Source organism: Bradysia coprophila, chromosome IV (assembly GCF_014529535.1).
Source record: "Bradysia coprophila strain Holo2 chromosome IV, BU_Bcop_v1, whole genome shotgun sequence".
Taxonomy (NCBI): Eukaryota; Metazoa; Arthropoda; class Insecta; order Diptera; family Sciaridae; genus Bradysia; species Bradysia coprophila.
The window spans coordinates 11,586,962-11,608,595 of NC_050738.1; the positions used below are offsets into that span (position 1 = coordinate 11,586,962).

At 36.1% G+C, this 21,634-nt stretch overlaps 3 protein-coding genes across 15 annotated transcripts; 1 reads left to right on the plus strand and 2 right to left on the minus strand.

Moving 5' to 3' along the window:
* Positions 1-673: 673 nt before the first annotated feature.
* LOC119066253 (conserved oligomeric Golgi complex subunit 7) lies at positions 674-3,484 on the minus strand. Its single transcript, XM_037168589.1, has 8 exons — positions 3,362-3,484; positions 3,159-3,302; positions 3,031-3,099; positions 2,831-2,965; positions 2,522-2,768; positions 1,785-2,461; positions 1,195-1,716; positions 674-1,132 (listed from the first exon to the last, which is right to left on the minus strand). Exons 1-8 carry the CDS (start codon positions 3,362-3,364, stop codon positions 728-730), a joined length of 2,202 nt encoding a protein of 733 aa, XP_037024484.1. The 5' UTR covers positions 3,365-3,484; the 3' UTR covers positions 674-727.
* A 1,848-nt stretch (positions 3,485-5,332) lies between these two features.
* LOC119066254 (protein Aatf) lies at positions 5,333-6,994 on the plus strand. The gene has a single exon (XM_037168590.1). The coding sequence runs from the start codon at positions 5,415-5,417 to the stop codon at positions 6,954-6,956; it is 1,542 nt and encodes a 513-aa protein (XP_037024485.1). The 5' UTR covers positions 5,333-5,414; the 3' UTR covers positions 6,957-6,994.
* A 3,293-nt stretch (positions 6,995-10,287) lies between these two features.
* LOC119066255 (gonadotropin-releasing hormone receptor) lies at positions 10,288-18,849 on the minus strand. Of its 13 annotated transcripts, none has more exons than XM_037168598.1 (10): positions 18,545-18,846; positions 16,448-16,698; positions 16,206-16,360; positions 16,023-16,140; positions 15,870-15,965; positions 15,523-15,740; positions 15,326-15,449; positions 15,121-15,259; positions 10,630-10,748; positions 10,288-10,572 (listed from the first exon to the last, which is right to left on the minus strand). In XM_037168598.1, the coding sequence occupies exons 2-10, from the start codon at positions 16,672-16,674 to the stop codon at positions 10,518-10,520; spliced, it is 1,251 nt and encodes a 416-aa protein (XP_037024493.1). In that variant the 5' UTR covers positions 16,675-16,698; positions 18,545-18,846; the 3' UTR covers positions 10,288-10,517. The 13 variants fall into 13 exon arrangements, with proteins under 13 accessions (XP_037024493.1, XP_037024489.1, XP_037024491.1 ...); XM_037168594.1 differs by having other exon boundaries at positions 16,448-16,701; XM_037168596.1 differs by having other exon boundaries at positions 18,459-18,846.
* Positions 18,850-21,634: the final 2,785 nt, after the last annotated feature.

The following is a 21,634-nucleotide window of genomic DNA, read 5'->3' on the forward strand; positions in this document are numbered from 1 at the left end:
ATTTTCAATAAAGGCTTGTTTCTTTGAAAAGTGGAATTTTTTTTAACTAGCCGAACACAAGAATATTTTACGTGTAAAAATTGCGGGAACGCCCTAGTGAGTCATTCATCACTAGTTAAGACCATTTGCCCCCGGGTGCATCTACATTAGTATTATGAGTCGAGACCTACATATTGGAACAAAATTTCGCATCGTTTGTAAGATACATTCTAGTCAATATGCTCGATCGTCAATTTTCTGGCTATTAGTGATTAGCAATGTAAACTGGCATTACTGAAATCACTTATAACATGATCTTTAATTGATCTTGGGACGTATAATCAGTCGATTAGCTTTAGTTCAGAGTCATGCGGCATCTCCACTCATATTTCGTTCAACAAACAATGTCTGTGACATACCGAAACTTTTATAGTTTTTCGTGTATTTCACTATGGGTCTCTAAGGAAAGTTTTAGTAACTTAATTGTGAGATCTACCATCAGTGACAATGCTATTCTGTTAACGTTACTGTAATTGTCCAAATGTCCATTAGAGACTATTAATTGACTTCATTGACTGCTGAATTACGATCCAGTTTTAAGACAACGTGTTTGAATAGCGAAAACCGCTGGGCCTAGTGTGCAATATGAATTATCACATAAGTCGGGTCATTATAAGAACAATCGCTCTTGTAGGCTTTTTCAATGGTTTAATATATTCCATATTTAGATTTGCAATAAAATTTTCGTTTAACCGGATATAATATTTCTCATTTGTCTAATGCTTGACACCAATTTCGGATCGCAGCCAGCGCTCGATGACAAATATGTTTCTGGTGGTGCACGTAGTAACGTCACAGTCTGTCGTAAGCGATTACTCAACGGAAGTCCAAGCTCTTCCAACACATTGCCCAAATACTCGATGTCCGTTGCGATTTGTTTCGATGCAGTCGGACTAAGTTGGCATATTTGGGTGATTTGTTCTTCGTACATCGCACAACATTCGTCGACGAGCAGTGAAAGCAGAACGTCGGTACTGGGAATATTTTGTGTGTATTTGGTGTCGCACAGTTCTAAAGCCGTTTTAAGATGTGTCGACGGTGATAGAAGCAACGGTTCCAAGTGCTGCGGTAACGTCAGCAAGTATTGACCGATCTGATAAGGACAAGACTTTGGATTAGAAAGAAACAAACGATAAGGATGATCAGCGCACTTACTTGTGTGATAAACTCTTGCGGTGCAAAACTATAATCCGGAAGATTTTGATCGGACGAGTTTAGCGACTCTGGCGGCTCGACATTTGTTGTTAAATATTTCTCGATCGGAGAAAATATCGATGCCAACGTCGTATCATGGGTGTATTCACATATCGGTTTCAGTACTTCGAAGGTCGGTACGAAAACGGTGAACGTTGCATTCGGATTATCGTCGTCGCTGTGGTTGTCATTTTTCAACCGGATGGATTGAATGAGTTTCCGGAATTCGTTCAATTCTCGTTTCTCTTTCATTTTGTAGCCGAAATGCAGTGACTTGTCGGTGCTTATGTGAATCGGCTCGAGTTGTAGCAGACGATCGGCCACTGTATTACCGAATTCATTCAATTGCGACACAAAATCGCCTATGTTTTGCAGCAGGGAAATGCATGTTTGAAGTAGACTCCAATTTTGTTCAGAATTTCTACTCGCGTGCAGTTGTTGCTGGGCCTTTCTGTATTTGTCTAAGAATATCTTGAAGATGTACTGTAATCAATCAAATAGAATACAATTAGCAATTTGAATCGTCCATAATGGTTGTTTAAATGCCTTACATTCAACGACGTGACCAACGACACTAGCCCACAATTCTGTGTAACGTCTTCGCATCTATTCAATGCCGATGTACAAAGTTGGAAAATTTTCGAATTTGTATTGCCCAACGCTCGTACACTATCCGCGCAGGTGTTGTGAGTTAACTGAAACTCTTCCAATTGGACAAGTAGATTATTTTGCTCAGCAGATGTGTACTGTGCGACGAATGAATCGAAGAAATCGTATATGACAAAGATCATTGATTTGAGGGTCTGATCGGGAACGGTACTCGGTGACGAGGCAATGCACCGTTTTACTAATCCCCCAAAGTAAACATTTGCCGCTGATGCTTCACTCAAAACAGCCAACTTGTCATTACTTTGTTTGACGATGTTCGTAATCACCATATCTCTACCTGGTTGCAACGATACCAATGTTTCGATGATAACTAGAGCGGATTCGTGGAAGCCAATTTGTCCGAATACCGACGAGCACCACCTGGATTCTTTTTGCCACTTTTCGTACAAATGATCGTAAAATATTCGCAGGCAACCAACTGAACCCGAATTGAGCGATGTGTCGACGCATTCCGTCCAATATTGCTGCAGCATTTTCTTTTGCACAGTACGATAATATTGGGTGAGCTGCGGCAAACGTTCCATTACCGAGAACATTTCCACGAATTTCTTCGACGATTCTGAACGAAAGACGAGAAAGTTACTTTAAATGCTCGGAAGGAGCAGACTGATTAGCTTACCAATATCCCCAGTCTGAAATGATTGAACAACTCCGGGACTAGCGAGTGCTTCCAATCGATTTTTGAAGTCCTCCACTTGGTCTTCACGGTCCGATTGATGCGGCAATCCTATCTGTGCTTGTAAGGATTTTTGCAACGCCTGTAACTTACTACAAGCGTCTGCTAGTTTGGCATGTTCAATAAGTTCGTCAAGTTCTGTTGTTAATCTGCCCCAGCCGTCGGATTCCTGGATCCCCTGTTTGGCAAACTACGACCAAATGCACTGTCATTCCGAGTATTTGTGTTAGGAAGACGTATGCTAACACTCACCTCAAGTTTACTCTTCAAATCGTCCAGACGTTCTAAGTTTTGCATACTTGCACCAGTGTTTCGTTGCACTTGGTCGATATTACACTGAACGTCAGACATCTGAGTTTTCAGTGAGACAGCGGCATTTTGCAAATTCTATTTTTGTTTTAATCGAAAAATGTTAAATCTATTTGGAATGTAGCGGTGACATTAGAATTTACCTGAGCATCCTTCATGATCTTAGGTATCGCTGACAATACCTGCTGGCTGGTGTCTTCCAGAGCAGAGTTCTACAGATCAATTCGTATTACGATTCACTTCAACAGTATTTTTGACGAATAATTCTTACCAATTGTTGCACATACAATTGCATCTTCGACACCAAATTGGAAACGAAAATTTCCTTATTGACGTGTTTATCGGCCCCATTTGCATACGTTTTGTTGATCCACTCGATTGCATCGAAATTGTCATCGGAAAATGCTTCGATATCCTGGTTGAATGGATTTTTTTTGTGTCATCTTAACTACTTAGTCATGAATGTCTTCTTACCATCGACCGTCCTTTGTTAATCGAAATAAGTTGATTATAAAAATGAAAATGAAATCTTCTGTTTACGTTTCAAAGAAGATATTTGACAGATGACACGGTTGACAAAAGTTAGTCTGTGCGCCCTGTGCGCCGGTAACTTTTTATTTTCTTGGATTTACAATGCGATATTATGAAAGAGGAAATTGTTGACACTGTTACCGACCAAACAACAAGGTAGACAACACACGCCGTTGTGGATCTTGTGACTTCAAAAAGTTCAATAAATACCATTAAGACCCCAGACCCTATTTTCAGTTTATTAGTTTCCATTCGATAGTTTTCTTCAGAAATTGCAAACAAATCGCCTTCACTAGCACTCAGCATGTTTAAAAGTGACAGCGCGACCATGCCATCTTTTAAGTGTAACTATTCGAAATTTTAGAAGCCAACGTACAAATACTACATGGAAATGACCAGACACCGGTTGCGCATTTTTTCGTTGACTCGAACTTTCTTTCGTAGACAATCGCCATGGAATACTATACACCTGCCTTTAGGCTCGGCCAAAACTCATCAACTTGACCATTTTTTTTTCATTTCTCCTCTTTTCGATTTTATCATTGTCAATTATATGGACTCTGTTTATGCGAAATAAAACTATCTCAAGTGCTCTACTCCCACCCAATGAAAGTATAAACCAGGTATGGTCTGTCATACAAACCGGAGAACAAACTCACCTCTCATGAGAGGTGAATACATACAAAGTTTGACATTCGACCATACCTTGTGTTGACGTTCATTGGTTGGCATGCCATTTTAGTAGCAATTTGGAACCATGCTAATGATTAAACAAGGAAGTTTCTAAACCATAAAAATACGATCTATAAATGAAAATGTTCGGAACTTGACCGTAGAGTTTCGATTATAATCGGATTAAATTGCCGGGACTTCACCCGACTAAGGCAAAAGGCCCTTCGGGAATCGCCTGAACGCCCAGCATGGCCGTGGACTTTCGACCGTAGAACTACGCTTAAATAAAAAAAAAACGTGAACGTTGAACGGGCAACATGCCCTAAATATAGTGTTTCATTATCATGTTGTGGTATGATCTTAACTGTAGCCGGATAGAATTACGGTTTGTTGCCGTAGCCATGCCATCGTAGTAGCAATTTTCAACCGTACCGATCAACGAAAAACAAAGGTTCTGAAAGAACAGGTTAATACACTTCTGAGTTGATCACGAAGGCGGTGACACCCAAATTTTGACAAAGAGATGCTTTTTATCAGAAATTGTTTGAAATGTCAACTTAATAACAACTAATTTTTTTTTTCTTCAAGTTGACATTTCGAACAATCTGTAATGAGAGTATTCCACAAAATGTATCTATTCATTATGTCTTAACATGTTCTTTCAGAACCTTGCAAAAAAAAAGTTACTATAGGCAAAGTTCTGAAAGAACAGGTTAAGACCACCACGAAGGCGGGTGACACCAAATTTTATAAACAGATAGTGTGAGAAATCAACTTGAAGCAAATATTTTTCTCGAAAATTCAGTATTTTGATTTTGTTAAGTTCCATTTTACATATAAACTTCGCAGCCGTAGACGCAATTGTGTGTCACCGCCTTCGTGATCAACTCAGGGTTGTCTTAACCTGTTCTTTCAGAACCTTGACTAAAGGGTCGAATAGTCAATGAAAGAATAAACCAGGTATGTTCTGTTCATACAAACCGGAGGACACAACGATTTCATATAAACAAACTCATCTCTCATGAGAGGTGAGTTTGTTTATATGAAATCGCTATGTCCTCCGCTATATACATAGTTGGACATTCGACCATAAGTTTGACATTCGACCATACCTTGTGTTGACGTTCATTGCGAATAGTAACTCCAGTAACTCTTTGAACCATCTGTGTGAAACTTCGTCTTGTAAGCCCAGTTGGAACTCAGCGCCGCTGTGTAATTTTACAAACGTCAACAATGTCAAAAAACATTTATTTATAAATAGAACACGTGCGTGATTATATCGACTAACAAAAAGTAAACCGATTTCAGCATCAATATTCTAGCCATGAATCGAAAGAAGGTGCCATCAGTCAGCATAGGAGACAAAATAAACGAACTTCTAGCACCGAAGCAATTACATGATCCTGAATACAATTCGGAAGATGAAACTGTCGCTAAAACCAGATACTATGATTCGGAAGAGGAGGAGGACAATCAACCAGTTGCCGAACTAAGCCACATCAGAAAGAAAAATGTTCGACTGCTCCAAGACATCGATGCCAAGTATAGCGGCAAAATTAGTTCGCGGAATGAATTGGATGTGTCAAGTGAGTATGAAGAAAGCAGTGACAGTGAGCCGGAGACTGGTGATTTTGCAATCAAATTGAAAGAACTAGACAGCGATGATGGTGAGAACGTTGACACAGACACCGATGATGACGGTAAAGGATCGAAAAGTATTGAATCAAACAGTGGCGACGAGGTCGATGAAGCTTTTGGTGAGGGGGGAGACGATGAAACCGAAGATGAGGAGTCGGAGCACAGTGATCAAGATGATGATGATGATGATGATGGATCCTCGTCAGAAGGGAGTGAAAGTGATTTTGACGGTGGTGACATTATACCAAGAGATCAGAATGGAACAAATCATGAAAGTGATGGTGAAGTCGAAGAAAAAGAAGATGAAAATCAGACAAAAATCAGCAAAGATGTAGAGAAGGGTGTCTCGGTTCAAAATCAACTGCACATTTGGGAGAAGTTACTTGAGATTCGAATTCACTCACAAAAAATGCTACTGAAAGCGAACGGATTACCGCAGGCGAATTCTTTCCAACAGCTCCAATCGAATACTGAGTTCAACGAAGCCGTCGAAAAGACATCAGCAAATGTGGACAAACTACTGACTAAACTGTGCACACTTCAGAAGGCACTGATCAACCAGTATCCCGAAACGAAGGAGATCGCCGGAAAACGTCAACGAACTGATGACGGTGATGAACCCGACAGAATCAGTAAAATAGGCAAGAAACTGCAACATGATTTCGCCGACTTCAAAGATTATCGGAATGCGACAATTTCAAAGTGGTACGATCGAACAAAAGTGTTAACACCTGGCGCCTCCAAAACCTTGAAACAACCAACCTTCGATATCATTCGCAACATTGAAGGAGTGTTATCGAACAGGGACGAGCTCATCAAAAAGACGCAAACGTACAAGGGCGGATATGAAATAATTGGAATGGATACAACCATCAAGGACAAACTGAATGCTGGTACTGGTGAGGCGAACGGAGAAACTGAGCCGATGATTTGCAGTGAAATCTACGACGATACAGATTTCTATCATTCACAACTGAGAGAGCTAATCGAATTCAAAACAAATGCCTCAACGAATCCGGCTGACGTGACGAAACAATTTGCGGAATTGCAGAAGTTACGCAATAAAATCAAAAAAGTCGTCGATACACGGGCGTCCAAGGGTAGGAAAATTCGTTATGCTGTCCATAATAAAATGGTAAATTTTATGGCACGAAATGATCCAACTGAATGGTCAAACGAAGCGAAAACTGAACTATTTTCATCGCTATTTAGCAGTCGAACGGGGTGATAAAGTTTTGGTAATAAATTTCTTTTCTTTTGTTTTAAGGAAACAAATTGGGTTTTATTTGATGCATCTTCTTCAATTTATCAAACATATTTTGACGAGGCAAAGTACAAACGTCGAGAAAATGGTTGAGCAGACTTTACCGATTTACCCTAATTTATTCTGCAATCACTGAACATTTACCCATCAATTGACACACTGTTATTTTCTCTACTTACTCGTATTGATTTTGGAACTCAAAAGATCGACTCTCAGATATTCGCGGCGTTGACAATAACAAATCCCACAATCTATGTAACTAACTAATCTTTCTACTCAAGCACATGTTTTATTAATTTGTTAGAAAGACAGTTTATCGCCTTAAAATACGTGGTTAAATCTATCACTTCATTTGTTTAAAGCGTCTAATATTCGAGACATCCTTTCTCCAATCGAGACTAAAAGGCGACACATTTCTATATGGATAAGTAGGGAGAAAACGTGACCATTTTCCACACTTGTTGATAACACAACATTTTAAAAATTCTAAGCGTCAACTTTCACATTCACCACAAGCAAGGTTGCGATCGCTAACGATTTTTATTAGCGACGCTAACGCTAACGCTAATTTCGAAAAATGGTAGCGTCGCTAAACTTATTCGCTAACCGAAAAAAAGTTAGCGCGCTAGTAGCGGCCGCTAATAGCGATCGCTAATGTTTCGTTGAAAGATCTCATGAATAAGACGATTTTTTAATTTATAAATTTTTTTAAATTTTTGATCATGCTGAACATGATGAAATCTCAATAATTTTTTAGTTTTTGATGAACTTTGGTTCAATCATTTTTTGAGGAAAACTTATTAGATTTTATGATTATGATTTATGTTGAAGATTACCTTTTTACGGGAGTTGCAAAAGATTGAGTATAGTAGCTATTTGCATACTAGTGATGAACAATTGGAAAGTCAAGCTTTCATGTGAATTTTGTTAATCCAAAGCATGAAAAGTATTTTACACGATTGCGAGTTGGAGTTGGTGAAGTACATTTCATAACTCGATTTTTCAATGCTTCACTTCTAGTTATGCAAATAAAAATTCTAATAATTCAATATTAAATTGTTCAATACCTAAAAAGTTCTATTTTTCATCAGCGAAGTGATTAGCGATCAGCGAAAAAACTTTCGCTAATGATATTCTAGCGAGCGCTAACGCTAGTAGCGACAAATTTTGAAAATGAGCGTCGCTATTAGCGGCGCTAGTAGCGACGCTAGTAGCGTCGCTAATGACTAGCGACGCTAGTGCAACCTTGACCACAAGGTACTACACACTTGCTACCGCTCACTAGACAGATTTCATCACAAACCGCTATGTCATAATGGATTTTTTAACGATCTTTCTAAATTTAAAAAGTTTCCGAAAAAACGAACTAAGCTCCTTTCCAACTGCAAACGTATCGTAACAAAATTATGAAATCTGTTACTTCATTCGTTTAAAGCACGGCAGAGTAAAATAAACTTTACTATCTCATGGTTTAACACGTCTTGCTATACCAGATAACATTACCTAGCGCTCATGGATTATTTTAGTAGTCGATAGCGGAAATCTAACCGTTTCCGTTAAGTTGATTTATGCTTACCAGACATGTGACATTGTAAAATGTCATTACTAATAGGGATGTGCTATGGATAAAGAATCGAGACTGGCGTAGTCCACAAAAAATTTTTATCGTCCCTAGATGTCAAAAATCGGTTTTAAAATTTTTTAAAATTTCATTTACAACTTGCGACAAATCATAGAAGCTAAAATTTCGAGTTTTCGGCCTCCCACACATTTCGACCTCTACCAAAAAACAACTTCTTTGAGATTTTTACAGGCTGTATCAGTTCTATTCTACTAATAGGAGTCCAATGCAACAGAAATGAATAAAATCCGGAAGAAGTTTGTCGGAAAAGTATTTTTCGTGAGTCGTCAAAGTTCGCCGACCATGAAAAATTGAATTGATCTTTAACTTGAAAATTCGTAAAATAATTAGGAAAATGTTTCAAATTTATCTCAAGTTGGCTCAAATTCTTGGGAATGTTGTAGGCTATCCGAAACAAGAAAGTTTTGGAAAATCTTCTGAGAAACGTTTGTGTGGTGAGTGTTTGTTTGGCCTAAAATTGGGGGAAAATGCCTCAACTGAGAAAATCGAATTTTTGAAAAAGTGTAAAAAATCTTCGATTTTAAATTGTTTGATCAAAAAATGATCACAGATATTAAATTCAAATAAATGAATCAAAAATAATTTTTTTCGTGCATATTTCAAAAATTCGATTTCCTCAGTTGAGGCATTTCCCTCCAAACAAACACCCACCACACAAACGTTTCTTAGAAGATTTTCAAAAACTTTTCCGTTCTGGATAGCCACAACATTCCCAAGAATTTAAGCCCGCTTGAGTAAAAATTGAATCATTTTCCTGATGAATTTACGAATTTTCAAGTTCAAGATCCACTCAATTTTTCATACAGCGAACTTTGACGACTCACGAAGAAGACTTTTCCGACAAAATTCTTCCGGATTTTATTTTTTCTGTTGCATTGGACTCCTACTAGTAAAATAGGACTGATACAGCCTGCAAAAATCTCAAAGAAGTTTTTTGGTAGATGTCGAAATGTGTAGGAGGCCGAAAACTCGAAATTTTAGCTTCTATGATTTGTCGCAAGTTGTAAATGAATTTAAAAAAAAAATTTAAAATCGATTTTTGACATCTAATCTTGGGATGATAACAATTTTTTGTGGACTACGCCAGTCTCGATCCTTTATCCATCGCACACCCCTAATAACTATCAAATTAAGTTAGGACTTTGCGATCGCTACAACTTTCAATGAAAACTGTAGGATCAAAACATCTATTTAATGTCTCGTGTGGTGGTGAGCTTCAGGTCAGTTTGTAAAAACTTATATTTAAATCGAATCATAGTCCTCAGTTGTCGTAGAGATATAAGCAGCTACCATGTACTGTGATACACCCATCAGTTTCAAAAAAAATTAATAAAATGATCATTGGTGCTGAGCTTCAATTTGATCTTAACAATTCCATACTTACAGCTTAGCTTGGCTGTGTTGATATTGAAAAACTTGAAAAATATCTCAAAGGCAGAAAGTATTTGAAATTTTGTGGAAATTCAAAATAATTATTTTCTTAAAATAGGTCCTGCCACGGGCTCATTGATTGTAATTGATTCTATTCAGTTAGAAAATAGCTTGTATTGTTGTTCTATTATTCACATGTTCGACAACTTTTTGAGTGCGCGGTATAGTTCTGATGATGACCATTCAAAATTCAGCCGACAATCCTCAAATAAAAAGACCAAATTTCTCTGCAACATCTACATTAAATTAAACATTTTGGATTTTGTTTTTACTTAAAGCTTACAAATGAATTCATTGCACATTTAAGAAGATTCTGGACGCACATATAGATTCTGGAATATAATTCAATTCATTTAACCTTTTACACACACGACAAGTACATCTCTTTGTTCCGTCTTAGTTCATCATTGTGGATGACAAGTTGACTTAGGCTGCTAGCTGCTTGTAAAAGGCTAATGGTACATTTTGTGTTTCCTTAAATTTAGCAACTCAATGGACTCTCCGCAACTGAAATGAAAAGAATAACAAAATTTCAACAGAAATGCTCAAATTGATTCACTCCACCTCATACATATCGTTGTCATTTGGGTGCTGTTTGTTCGATTGCTCATAGTACTGTTACGGCGATCGTTTAAATTTTCCAGTCGCTTAGATATCGAAAGGTGACGATGACTGGACGTTCTCTGCAAGTAAAAGAATACGACTGGTTTCAGTGAAATTGGGTGAGACTAAATTCAAGGCATAATTTCGAAGGATCAACATTTTATCCATTTTTCCCTGGGCCTATCGACAGTCAACTAACTTCCTTAAATCAAAATCTATCTTAAAAAAATAGTTGCTCCAATTCCATTATGATATTTTCTCTGTTGTCCATTCTGGCATACAAACTGAAATGTGTATTCGCTTCTCATACCACAACCACATATAAGTATGTCAATGTGAATGGTTTGAAATTAAAAGTGACATTTTTGAATTAAATTTCCACGAAATACCTTGAACCCCCGCGTTCAATGCTCAATAATTACATTCGCATGATACTCAACACCGCAAAACAAGTGGACTTTCCTGCATTGCAACAAGTTTAAAATATATTCAGGAAAAAAGGACGTCGTGTTTGTTGTGATGATTTGCATGTCGTTCATAAAAAGAGATGTGAAATTCTGATCTGATGCTCCAATACCTCCTCTAGCAACCTAACTACATTTATTAAGGAGGTAAAAATGCAACGTAGCCCTTGGATTTTATATGTGAAATTAGAAATTAGTGAACAGTGTACAAACAAAGGAATAAGGTGGTATTTTGACAGCGTCAAAACGACGTTTGTTTGCTAGAGAGGGTATTGGATATTCAGATTGCATATAAACATTGACCGACGGTTTTCTGTTCATTTTTTTTCAATTTCATTGAAAATAGGGAGAAATGTTATTAAAAAGTTCGATGGTTTTTATAATAATGTCACATCATCTAGGCAGAGATTATGTGTGGGTGGGTGGGTGTTATCCTTACGCAGGCATACCTGATGCAAATGTAAAAAATAAATGTTTTAAAGAATGATGTTTATATGAAACATATAGGAGAGCAGTGTGCACTTGTTGGCTTTCTTCAAATTATAGGACGATTTGCTGGTTGCCGGATCATATACATTTTATCTGTCTAGAACGATCGCCCAAAACCACTTACAGTGGAGGTGTGACGCAAGTCCTGTTATCCACTTACAAAAGAACTGATATCGGTGTAGGTGACGCTTACAGGTTCGACACGCAAAAAGGTATGCGTCACAAATGGCAGCTGATGAGGAAAGTACGCGAAAGTTTTATCAACAAAAATTTACCAGAAAAATTTTAGGAAGAAAATTATAATAAAAAAGTTTGCGTCAAAAAGTGGCAGATGATTCGGCTTTCTTCTGTTTGAATTCCATTTTTTAAAGGAATATATTTCACAATTTTTAAAATTTTCATTCCTCAACATCTGCCACTTGTGACGCAAACTTTTTTATTATAATTTTCTTCCTAAAATTTTTCTGGTAAATTTTTGTTGATAAAACTTTCGCGTACTTTCCTCATCAGCTGCCATTTGTGACGCATACCTTTTTGCGTGTCGAACCTGTAAGCGTCACCTACACCGATATCAGTTCTTTTGTAAGTGGATAACAGAACTTGCGTCACACCTCCACTGTAAGTGGTTTTGGGCGATATCAGCTCTTTTGTAAGTTGTGCTTTTTTAGAATTTGGTCGCAGATAATAGACAATCATATTGTGCAGTTTGAACGAAAATATCATAGATCCCAAATACGCGACTTTTTAGGAAAACCATGAAACACGTATCGACTAGAATCTAAAACTCTATAACTTTGTCTTTTACACGAGGTTTCTATCTGCCGTATTTTCCGAGTTATGGCTGACATAGCTCGCACTTAAAACGCTCATAGCTCCCAAATAGACGACTTTTTAGGAAAACCATGAAACACGTATCGACTAGAATCTAAAACTCTATAACTTTGTCTTTTACACGAGGTTTCTATCTGCAGTATTTTCCGAGTTATGGCTGACATAGCTCGCACTTAAAACGCTCATAGCTCCCAAATAGACGACTTTTTAGGAAAATCATGAAACACGTATCGACTAGAATCTAAAACTCTATAACTTTGTCTTTTACACGAGGTTTCTATCTGCAGTATTTTCCGAGTTATGGCTGACATAGCTCACACTTAAAACGCTCATAGCTTCCAAATAGACGACTTTTTTGGAAAACCATGAAACACGTGTCGACTGAAATCTGAAACTCTATAAATTTGTCTTTTAAACGAACTTTCTATCTGCCATATTTTCTGAGTTATAGGCCCCATAGCTCAATACCTTAAAACGCTCATAGCTCCGAAATTATAAGCTTTTATAAAAATTCCTTCAAATTAGTTTCTTAGAATTACGTCCTTAACATACCCTGAAAATTTCAGCCAAATCCACTGGTAAATTAAAAAGTTAAAAATCTTTTTATTTCGATACATCTGTTCTCGACAGATAAAGTAGCGCATGCACATCTGTCCAAAAAGTTTTTTTTTAGATTTGGAGAATGTATACCATGTACCATGCCTTCGGCCGGTACATAACATCTAAATTGTCAAAATAAACATCTTAGACAGAGGTGCATAATCTACTATTGACGGCAAGTGTGTAATTCCATCGTTTACTGTTTATAACAATAATTTGTATTTAGCATTTTGTACTCGACTCCGTTATTTTATTTGATTTAAGCAATGTACCAGCATTTGCACTGCACTGCATGATGTGAAAAGTATCTTAGTTGTATTCTTTATAAGTATAAATCGAATGTATGATACCGACTGTGGTATCTCAAACCCAGATATCCAAGTGCTGGTGCGTTGATTCCATATTTTATTTTGCCGAATGTGAATCCGGCCTCCCCTTCGGCAAGGAATGTAACCTTCACACTAGTCAAAATAAATTTTTTTGAATCACTGAGAATCTCCGACGGAGATAATGTATTAGTACTTAAATAGAGTTAATGAAGGGGCTCTCCAAATAACTTTGCAGGCGCGCCTATTTCATCTGGTAATGACGGCGACGACAAGAATAATAAATGCGCTCTGGCCAATGCGGTCTTTTATAACAAAATGTTCGTTAAAACAAAAGAAGTAAAAGATTTTTATGATCACGCTGTTGAAATTTGAAACAAAAGAAGTAATAGATTTGACTAAGATATTGATGGTATGCTTGCCATCTGTGAAAGGATATTGTAATCAAGATTTAGCGTTTAATGACGTGACTTTTCAATAGTTACAAAGTCATCTGCGAGTGCTTCACTTTTTCTAAAAAGAACACAGCATCTGTATTTAGCATTACCTAGCATATCAGCATAAGTACAACCATTTTATGGCTGTTTTTACTATATATCCAAATGGTGTTTTCGAATTCTAGGTATTAAGGATTCCATCGTTTGAAGTATCCTGGGAGACAATAACACACATAAGTCTTTCGTATAGTCGGTGGCAATAATCGAGGCGGACGAAATTATCCTGGCATGATAGTACATATTATTAAGATTGCCATTTTCAGTCATAATATTAAGTTGACTTAAAACTTGAAAGTTACAGTTTCGCGTCAACTTATAATTAAATTGAAGAAAACTTCTAATTTGTATGTCTTACGTTGACTTATAATTTATGAGGAGCAAGGCAGATGAAAAATCGCGATCTCTCTATTGCAGATCACGATCTTTAAAAAGCACCAAATTTCTGATTTACCCCGTCATACAGTGAAATGTCAGCATGAATTTTGTCACCTGTTTTTCAGCTGAGCCACACAATCATTCAAAACTGTTTATACTTGTACGGTTGAAGCTGCATGCTACACAAAATCGTACAAAGACGCATAAATAGTTTTGATTTTATATATGGCTCAGCTGAAAAACAGCCGAAGCATATTCATTAGGTACATTTGAACAAATGCTTCGCTCCCCAGATCTAAACTATTTTTTAAAATTCTAAAAAAAATACGGGTCCATTATTTTAGCCTTCCGGACCAGATAGACACCATGCCAGATGAATTTAAGACTATTTCTCTAAAATGAACAGGCATAATATTCATGCTGAAGTTTCACTGCCTTTGACTGTAAAAGCAAATTATCCTTTTCCATCTGCTGGCTTTTTGTTTTGCACAATTCTGTATTTACGTATTATAATATCCAATTTTCTTGTCACACATATTAACGAGACAAATTACCTGCTAGAGGGAAAATTTTTTAAATTTTCATGCTACTCGTGGTTACTATGAGGACTACCCGCTTCAAGGTTTTTAACATTTTTTCGGCATAAACTGATCCATCCCCCTGTCGATTTGGAATGCTGAAATAATGTTTACACTAGTCAGGAGTTGGAAGTGAGTCTAATATCCAATTTAACAACCGTTTTGCGGAGAAAAGAAAAATATGATGGGACAACAAACGTTCAAAGACACAAGAAAGTAAAAGAAAACTCTTTGATAGACATTTCATGATGGAAAAATCACCATAATTTCCGTTGAAATGTTTTACACTCACCTTGTCTGAAGCTCGTCTGGGTATGTTGAAGAGACCGTATACTATCGGATTTATCGTTGAATTTGTGTAAGCAAAGATAAACAATCCTTTTTGTATCGGCTGCTGGACCGTTTGCGCGACATGTTTGTCAAGCCAGTACCTTCGTTTCAAAAGACATACTCATTGGTTCCCCAATTTTTTTTTCTTGAATTGATGTTCTACATACCAAACGGACATGAAGTAAAAAGGTGTCCAGCATATGACAAAGCAAAGTACAATTGTGATCGTCATCCATAACGTTTTCTTTTTGGCTCTGCTCAGTACATCATCATTTGATCTTCGAAACCGCTCTAATAATAAATCGAAAAAATTCCGTAAGCCAATCCAATTTCGGTTGATCAATTATCACGGGCATCTACTCACCCGTAGTGGACTTTCTGCTCTTTCTATACAATTCAATGTAAATGGATGCGTAGCAGAAAGTAATGATAATTAGCGGTAGTGTGTACATAAAAATCATTCCGAATAAAGAATAAACAATTTCGTGCCAATCCTCTTTAAAGAAGAAAAACGTTACGCATTGCTCATACCAGATGAACTGGGGATGGTTTTCCAAATGAAAAATAATTGCTTGTGGTATACTATAAGAAACAGTCGAGAAACAATTTGAAATCAAAATGAAAAAATTTGTTTTGACGAACTCTCCGGATTTAATTGAATCATGCGAATAAATCAACTAATAGATGGTGAAACGAGAGATTTGCTATTACCTAAATACACAAGCGGCTGTCCACGCCAACACTAACATTACCTTTCCACGGCGATCCATTCCAGCCAGGGACATTGGCTTAATGACCGCAAAATATCTTCAAATGGAATCCTTATTATCACACCGTACACCCGATCGAACAGTACAGAATTACCTATCAATAGATATACAAACGAGGACATTACTAGACAAATACAATCCAAATGTCCGAAAAAATGCCATCAGACGGCACATTGCATCACCAGCTGTCCAAGCAACTGTTACTGCCCATCCTAAAATATAATACATGATCTGTAAATTCGGCTTCGACTGGTCCTCAAGTGGTTTTTCTTTGTACCAATTTCCAAGGGCATATTGAGGAATGTGACGATTAGATCGGCCAGTGACAAATGCATCAGCATTGCATCAATACGACTTGGGTTTTTTAGTCTCCGTCGTATCAGTAGTATTAAAACTGTAAAATTACCTATCGATGACACTACAATGAGTATACTATAAAGTGAGAGAATTGCGAGAAAAGAAAACTATATAAATTGGAATCCAAACACGGTCTCTGAAGCTAATACACTCCCAACCCACCTATTTACTATTATAACGACTCTATGTCCATCATTAAAAACCATATCTATAGGTAGTGTTGATGAAGAAATGTTGTCGAATGGTGACGGTTCTGTTGTGAAATTAACCAGTTCTGAAGGTAGCGTTGTGTATGGTGATGATTCCATTGTGAAATTAACCAGTCCTGTAGATGGCGTAGTGTATGATGTCGATTCCGGCTTGAAATTAACTAGGTTTTGGTCTGACATTTTTGGTTGCGGTTATACGGTCGTCTGCTGAGAAGAACAGTGTATTATTAGAGGGTTTTGCTCAATAGAGGAATAAAGTTCTTTAATAACAAATGTAATTTGGACATACAAAAACTCAATGCAATGCACTACACAAATAGCAAACTTACGACGACAATCACTCAAAGTTAGACTAGACAATTACTTGGTAAGATTTTTGACAAATCTCAAATGTTTCCCGGTAGATACTTATCCTAACTAAGGTAAATTTTGAGATAAAATCTCTTCAATTTTGACTGTAAATCTCAAAAGATTAATAAATCTTAAGAATTTCTAGCTCTCAGCAAATACTCTAGAAGAATTGTAGCTCCTTCGACTCGTCAAAATTAGAGGAACGGTGTTTCGACGTTCATATTTCATCCCTTCCATTATTTGTCAGATTTTAAGATTTAAGATTTTATCACGAACCGTGATTTAATGACGAAAAGTTAAACTTTCGTTGCATTTGTTGCCAATGGCCTCGAGTGACAATCTGCACATTTTGTGACTAAAAAACCATTTTTCACTCGGTGGTATAAATTTTTACTATTTTATGACCAGCAAGTGGCATGGTAGATAAACAAGTTATAGTTACGAGCCCCCTGCCAGATACGAATACTGAAAGAGGAAATCGAGTCACACAAATGTGTGCTTGAACGAGATAAGACCAGGGACTCGTAACAAAAATAAAGGGGGCTCGTAAGTGACCTTTCTACCCTACTATCTTTAAGCGAGATACATTTTCAGAAAATTTCACAACATTTTTTTGTTTTCAAAATATTTATTGAATTAGACAAGATTTGGATAAATCATCGGGGAAATGTTTTCTTTTTGATAATATTAGCTCAACTTGGTTTAAGGTCTAACACGTGACACATTGGATACTCAATGTTAAACATTCCCATCAAATTTATTTTAGTCAACGATTTCAATCAAAACAATAAACACTTTGGCATATACTTCCGTTCCTCTTCAAAATAGGTTATTACTAACATCTAAATTCGTCAAAACAAAATTTTTACACGCCAATGCAATTAAAAAAAATATCGACTGCAAGCAACAGTGTAATATATCCGCTGTGAGCACAACAGTAATAACTGAATTACTGACTGCAAGCAGGTAAATATACATAGATAATTATGCGCACTTTGACCGTATGCGTTTGTATAATGACAGTGAACGATTATGATCGTGAGAAAACTCTAAACTTTGAGTTTGAGGTAAACACACTTCAGATACACTCCATAAAACTGCGTCACCTTTCCACACATATAGCACTTGAGTCGAAAAGAAGATGTTTTATGACTATCTTCGTAGGCAAGTTATTCTATTATCACATTTTGACTGCTTTCATGTTTTCGAATTGGTTCAGAAAGACGATAGCATAAAACTAAACAAAAACCAAGGAAATTATCTTCGTCTTGCATAACTACAAAAAAATCGTGTTCCTTCTCGTATTTATCTGAATTTATCGACATCGTATAATGCACCTTATACAGTTTCTTGATTTACTTAAATATACAGTAGCAGTACCCTTTGGCCACTCTGTCAGCACTTAACACTTAAGGTCAACATGAATTTTAATTCCTATCTTTTGAGAATTTTTTATTTTAAATATTTTTTTGTGTCGATAATCACCCTCACAAAACAAATTTAATCAATTTCGCGCGGTTGTGTACAAGTCAAGGTCAATGTTTGGATTATGAATTCAAGAAATGTTAAAAAATTATTATAGAAATTCTTGTATAATTAACTGATTTCCTTACTGTATATAAATATTAATTATTATTGGAACTGCAAATATATGCACTTAAATCACTGATCTCATAATTAAATTTAAATTATTACAAACTTTTTTCCATCGAATTTCTCTCTTCTTTTTTTTAACGTAAACACTTTTTCGTTAATTTTTTGGAATGCGTTTCTCCCATTGGCCTAGTACACAACTAGAACTTTTTCGTTTTAACAATTTTAACCAAAAAAAAATGTAAAAAAAAAATAATTTTCGAATAATCAAGTCAAAAGGTTATCGTTCAATTAAAATGTTTGTACTCTCGAATGTGCTCATTCGTTCGGGATAGAACTATTTGCCACACAGAGCATCATTTTACTCTTAAAATGGTATATTTCGGACTAATTCATTCACTAGCGGAGATGCTACTTTACTTGTGTTTCTCAAAAAATAACAAGCAAACTGTTCGAATTATCGAAAAACTCATTAAAATTATATTTATTTGTGTTTGAAATTATAATCAAACGAATAACATATTACAGAGTACATAATGTCTATATAAAACATGTGTAATCTACCGTCCACACAAACGATGATATTTATAATTACAATTTGTTAAAAGAAAATGAGTTGTTAACGAGTTATATTCAATAGAATGTATGACCGCCTGGCGGGTTACAATTAGTTAGAGAGCACCAGTTTTTCCCCACAGCGTTTTCACTGCGATCCAAACGATTGCATCGATTACACTTGAATCGGTTGACTTTCAAATGTAAAAGTTTTCTTCGTCGATTTGTTTTTCCAAAGAAAATTTTGTGCAATTTGACTTTCCCAACGGCGCATGTTTTACCACCAATTTGTATATAGATTATGTGTATATACGCGGTGTTCAATATTGCTTGCCTTTTATTTTCAAATGAGCATGAAATTATTTCAGATTGTTTCGTTAGATCTATCGGTTATTTTATACTGCGTGTCTTTACAGTTTGTCTCTGGTTGAATTTTTATTTGATTGATATCAATCAACGAATAAGGTCAATATCAATATTTTTTTGCGTTGGGTTAATGTTTCTGCTCGGTTATCGTTATAATCAGTACCTTGTTATAATACGTTGTCGGTTTGAATTCGAAAAATACAATGGGTTACCATGTAAGAATTTGTTGTTTTCGACGTTGTTAAAATGGTAATCGGAGATTTGTGGAGGAAAAGTTGATACGAGCTTTTGATATTATAATCCTTCTTCTGTGTATCACGGTCATGCATTTATTATAAATATTCTAACGATGACAAATAATATTTTTTTTCCAATCTATCGTCAATCATTTACCCCGATTTTTGTAACAACGTACGCAGTAACATACGCCGATACACACAATAAGGGTAGGTTGATGAAGGTTCATTCGAGTTTTTCTAATGAAGCGAAAAATTTTTTTTAGATAGAAAGCATTTTATTTTTGTTCGGAGTGCAGATGGATCTCTTCCACTAAAGGTCATGTGATAATTTCGTGGCAACTGAGAGGAAACTTATTATCTGCAATAGTTCTGTTTAAAGGCAAAAAATATCGGTGTATGTGATGGTCAGCGAAATTTAGACATGGATTTGCTTCTGCTGATTTTCAGTGGAACTTATACAAACGAAATTGCTTATACTTGTTGTATATTTTCCCCAAAGTTTCTGAAATTTTCCGAACTTTCTCCCCAGATTTCCCATTTCTTGGAAAATTAGAGAAAACATAGAAAAACTACAAAAAAGTTGGAAAAATATTTTCCCAAAACGAGTCTTTGGGTCAAATGTTTGTATAAGTAGATCAGCACTGTACTTCTTTCATAATAATCATTGACCAATATGTTTTACTTAGTTCGTTATAACATTCGCTTTTTTATAGGTTTGTTCCATCGTACTGTAAAAACGATGTATCTATAGCATGGAGACCAACTTATATTAAGTGTACAACATTATTTATTGGTGGGATAAGGAAACTTCAAACTTCATCGAAGTTGCTTCTTAAGTTGACTGCACTTATTTCTCATTGAACTTTTATTTCTGGTTATTAAGTAATCTACATTGAAGATTGACCATATTAATTTATTCTCTTTAATTAATTTATGATCTAGACCGATGATACTTTTAAGAGTCATTTTCAGAACCACTAGTTCTTTGTTTTCTATTAATTTCCCTTCACGTAACCAAAATTACTTGGGGAAAAGAATCAAAATTGCAACTAGCTTCTGTTCTTTGAACATTACCATAGCCGGAGCAACTAGATGAAGTCTGATACCTTTTTTCCAAACATTCCAAAAAATTGCAATTGAATCTTTATCTGCTATCTGCAAGGCTACAATAATAAGTGATGAACTCTGATTAGAGTTGTCTTTTTATAGCAAAATGAATGTTACAACAAACGAAGTAAAAGATTTTGTGCCAACTATTAAATTACAATAGAGATTTAGATTGTATTAAATAATAATAATATAAAGTGTAGCCTACATTTGTGCGTTTCGTATTTTATTTTCGCCAGAATCCGTTTTGAAAAATGTACGACCACAAAAACGAATGTATTAAGTTTCAATAAAAAATACATTTGTTTGTGGTAATTTAATTAGATAAAACTGAAAGTTTCCTTGAACTGCTAAAATTTCTCAGAGCTGGTCAAACTGATACAACCAAATCCATTTTTTATTGAAAGTTAACACCTCTAGGGTTAACCCATTCGTGGTCGTTATTTATTACGGACGTACATTTTTCAAAACGAATTCTGGTGAATATATATCACAGAAAATTAAATACGAAACGCACAAATGTAGGCTACAATTTCAGCTAAACATCCATCACTCTTAAGAGTGATATCGCCAAAACTTGAACCAATTTGAAAACAATGGTTCGGCGATCCAGGCAAGCTATAGCTCGTTTGAATCATCTTTCAATTCTAAGAAATAGGAATATTTTATTTTTTCGTTTGGTTTCCCATTTTTGAAGTGAACACGTGAAAAGTTGTAGCATGTCAAGGGATGGTGAAAACAGTTTTTTGGTGATGACTCGAGATAGACATGTTTATAAAAGTTAAAATATTGAAGAAACGTTGGTCTGTGGCAGACCTTCATACAGAGTATAATCATCGGTATGGGCCGCCACCCGTTCTGGACTTATGACTAAAAATATGGTGAATGTTCCAATGAATATTGCGGAATGAACATTGCTATTCTGTTGA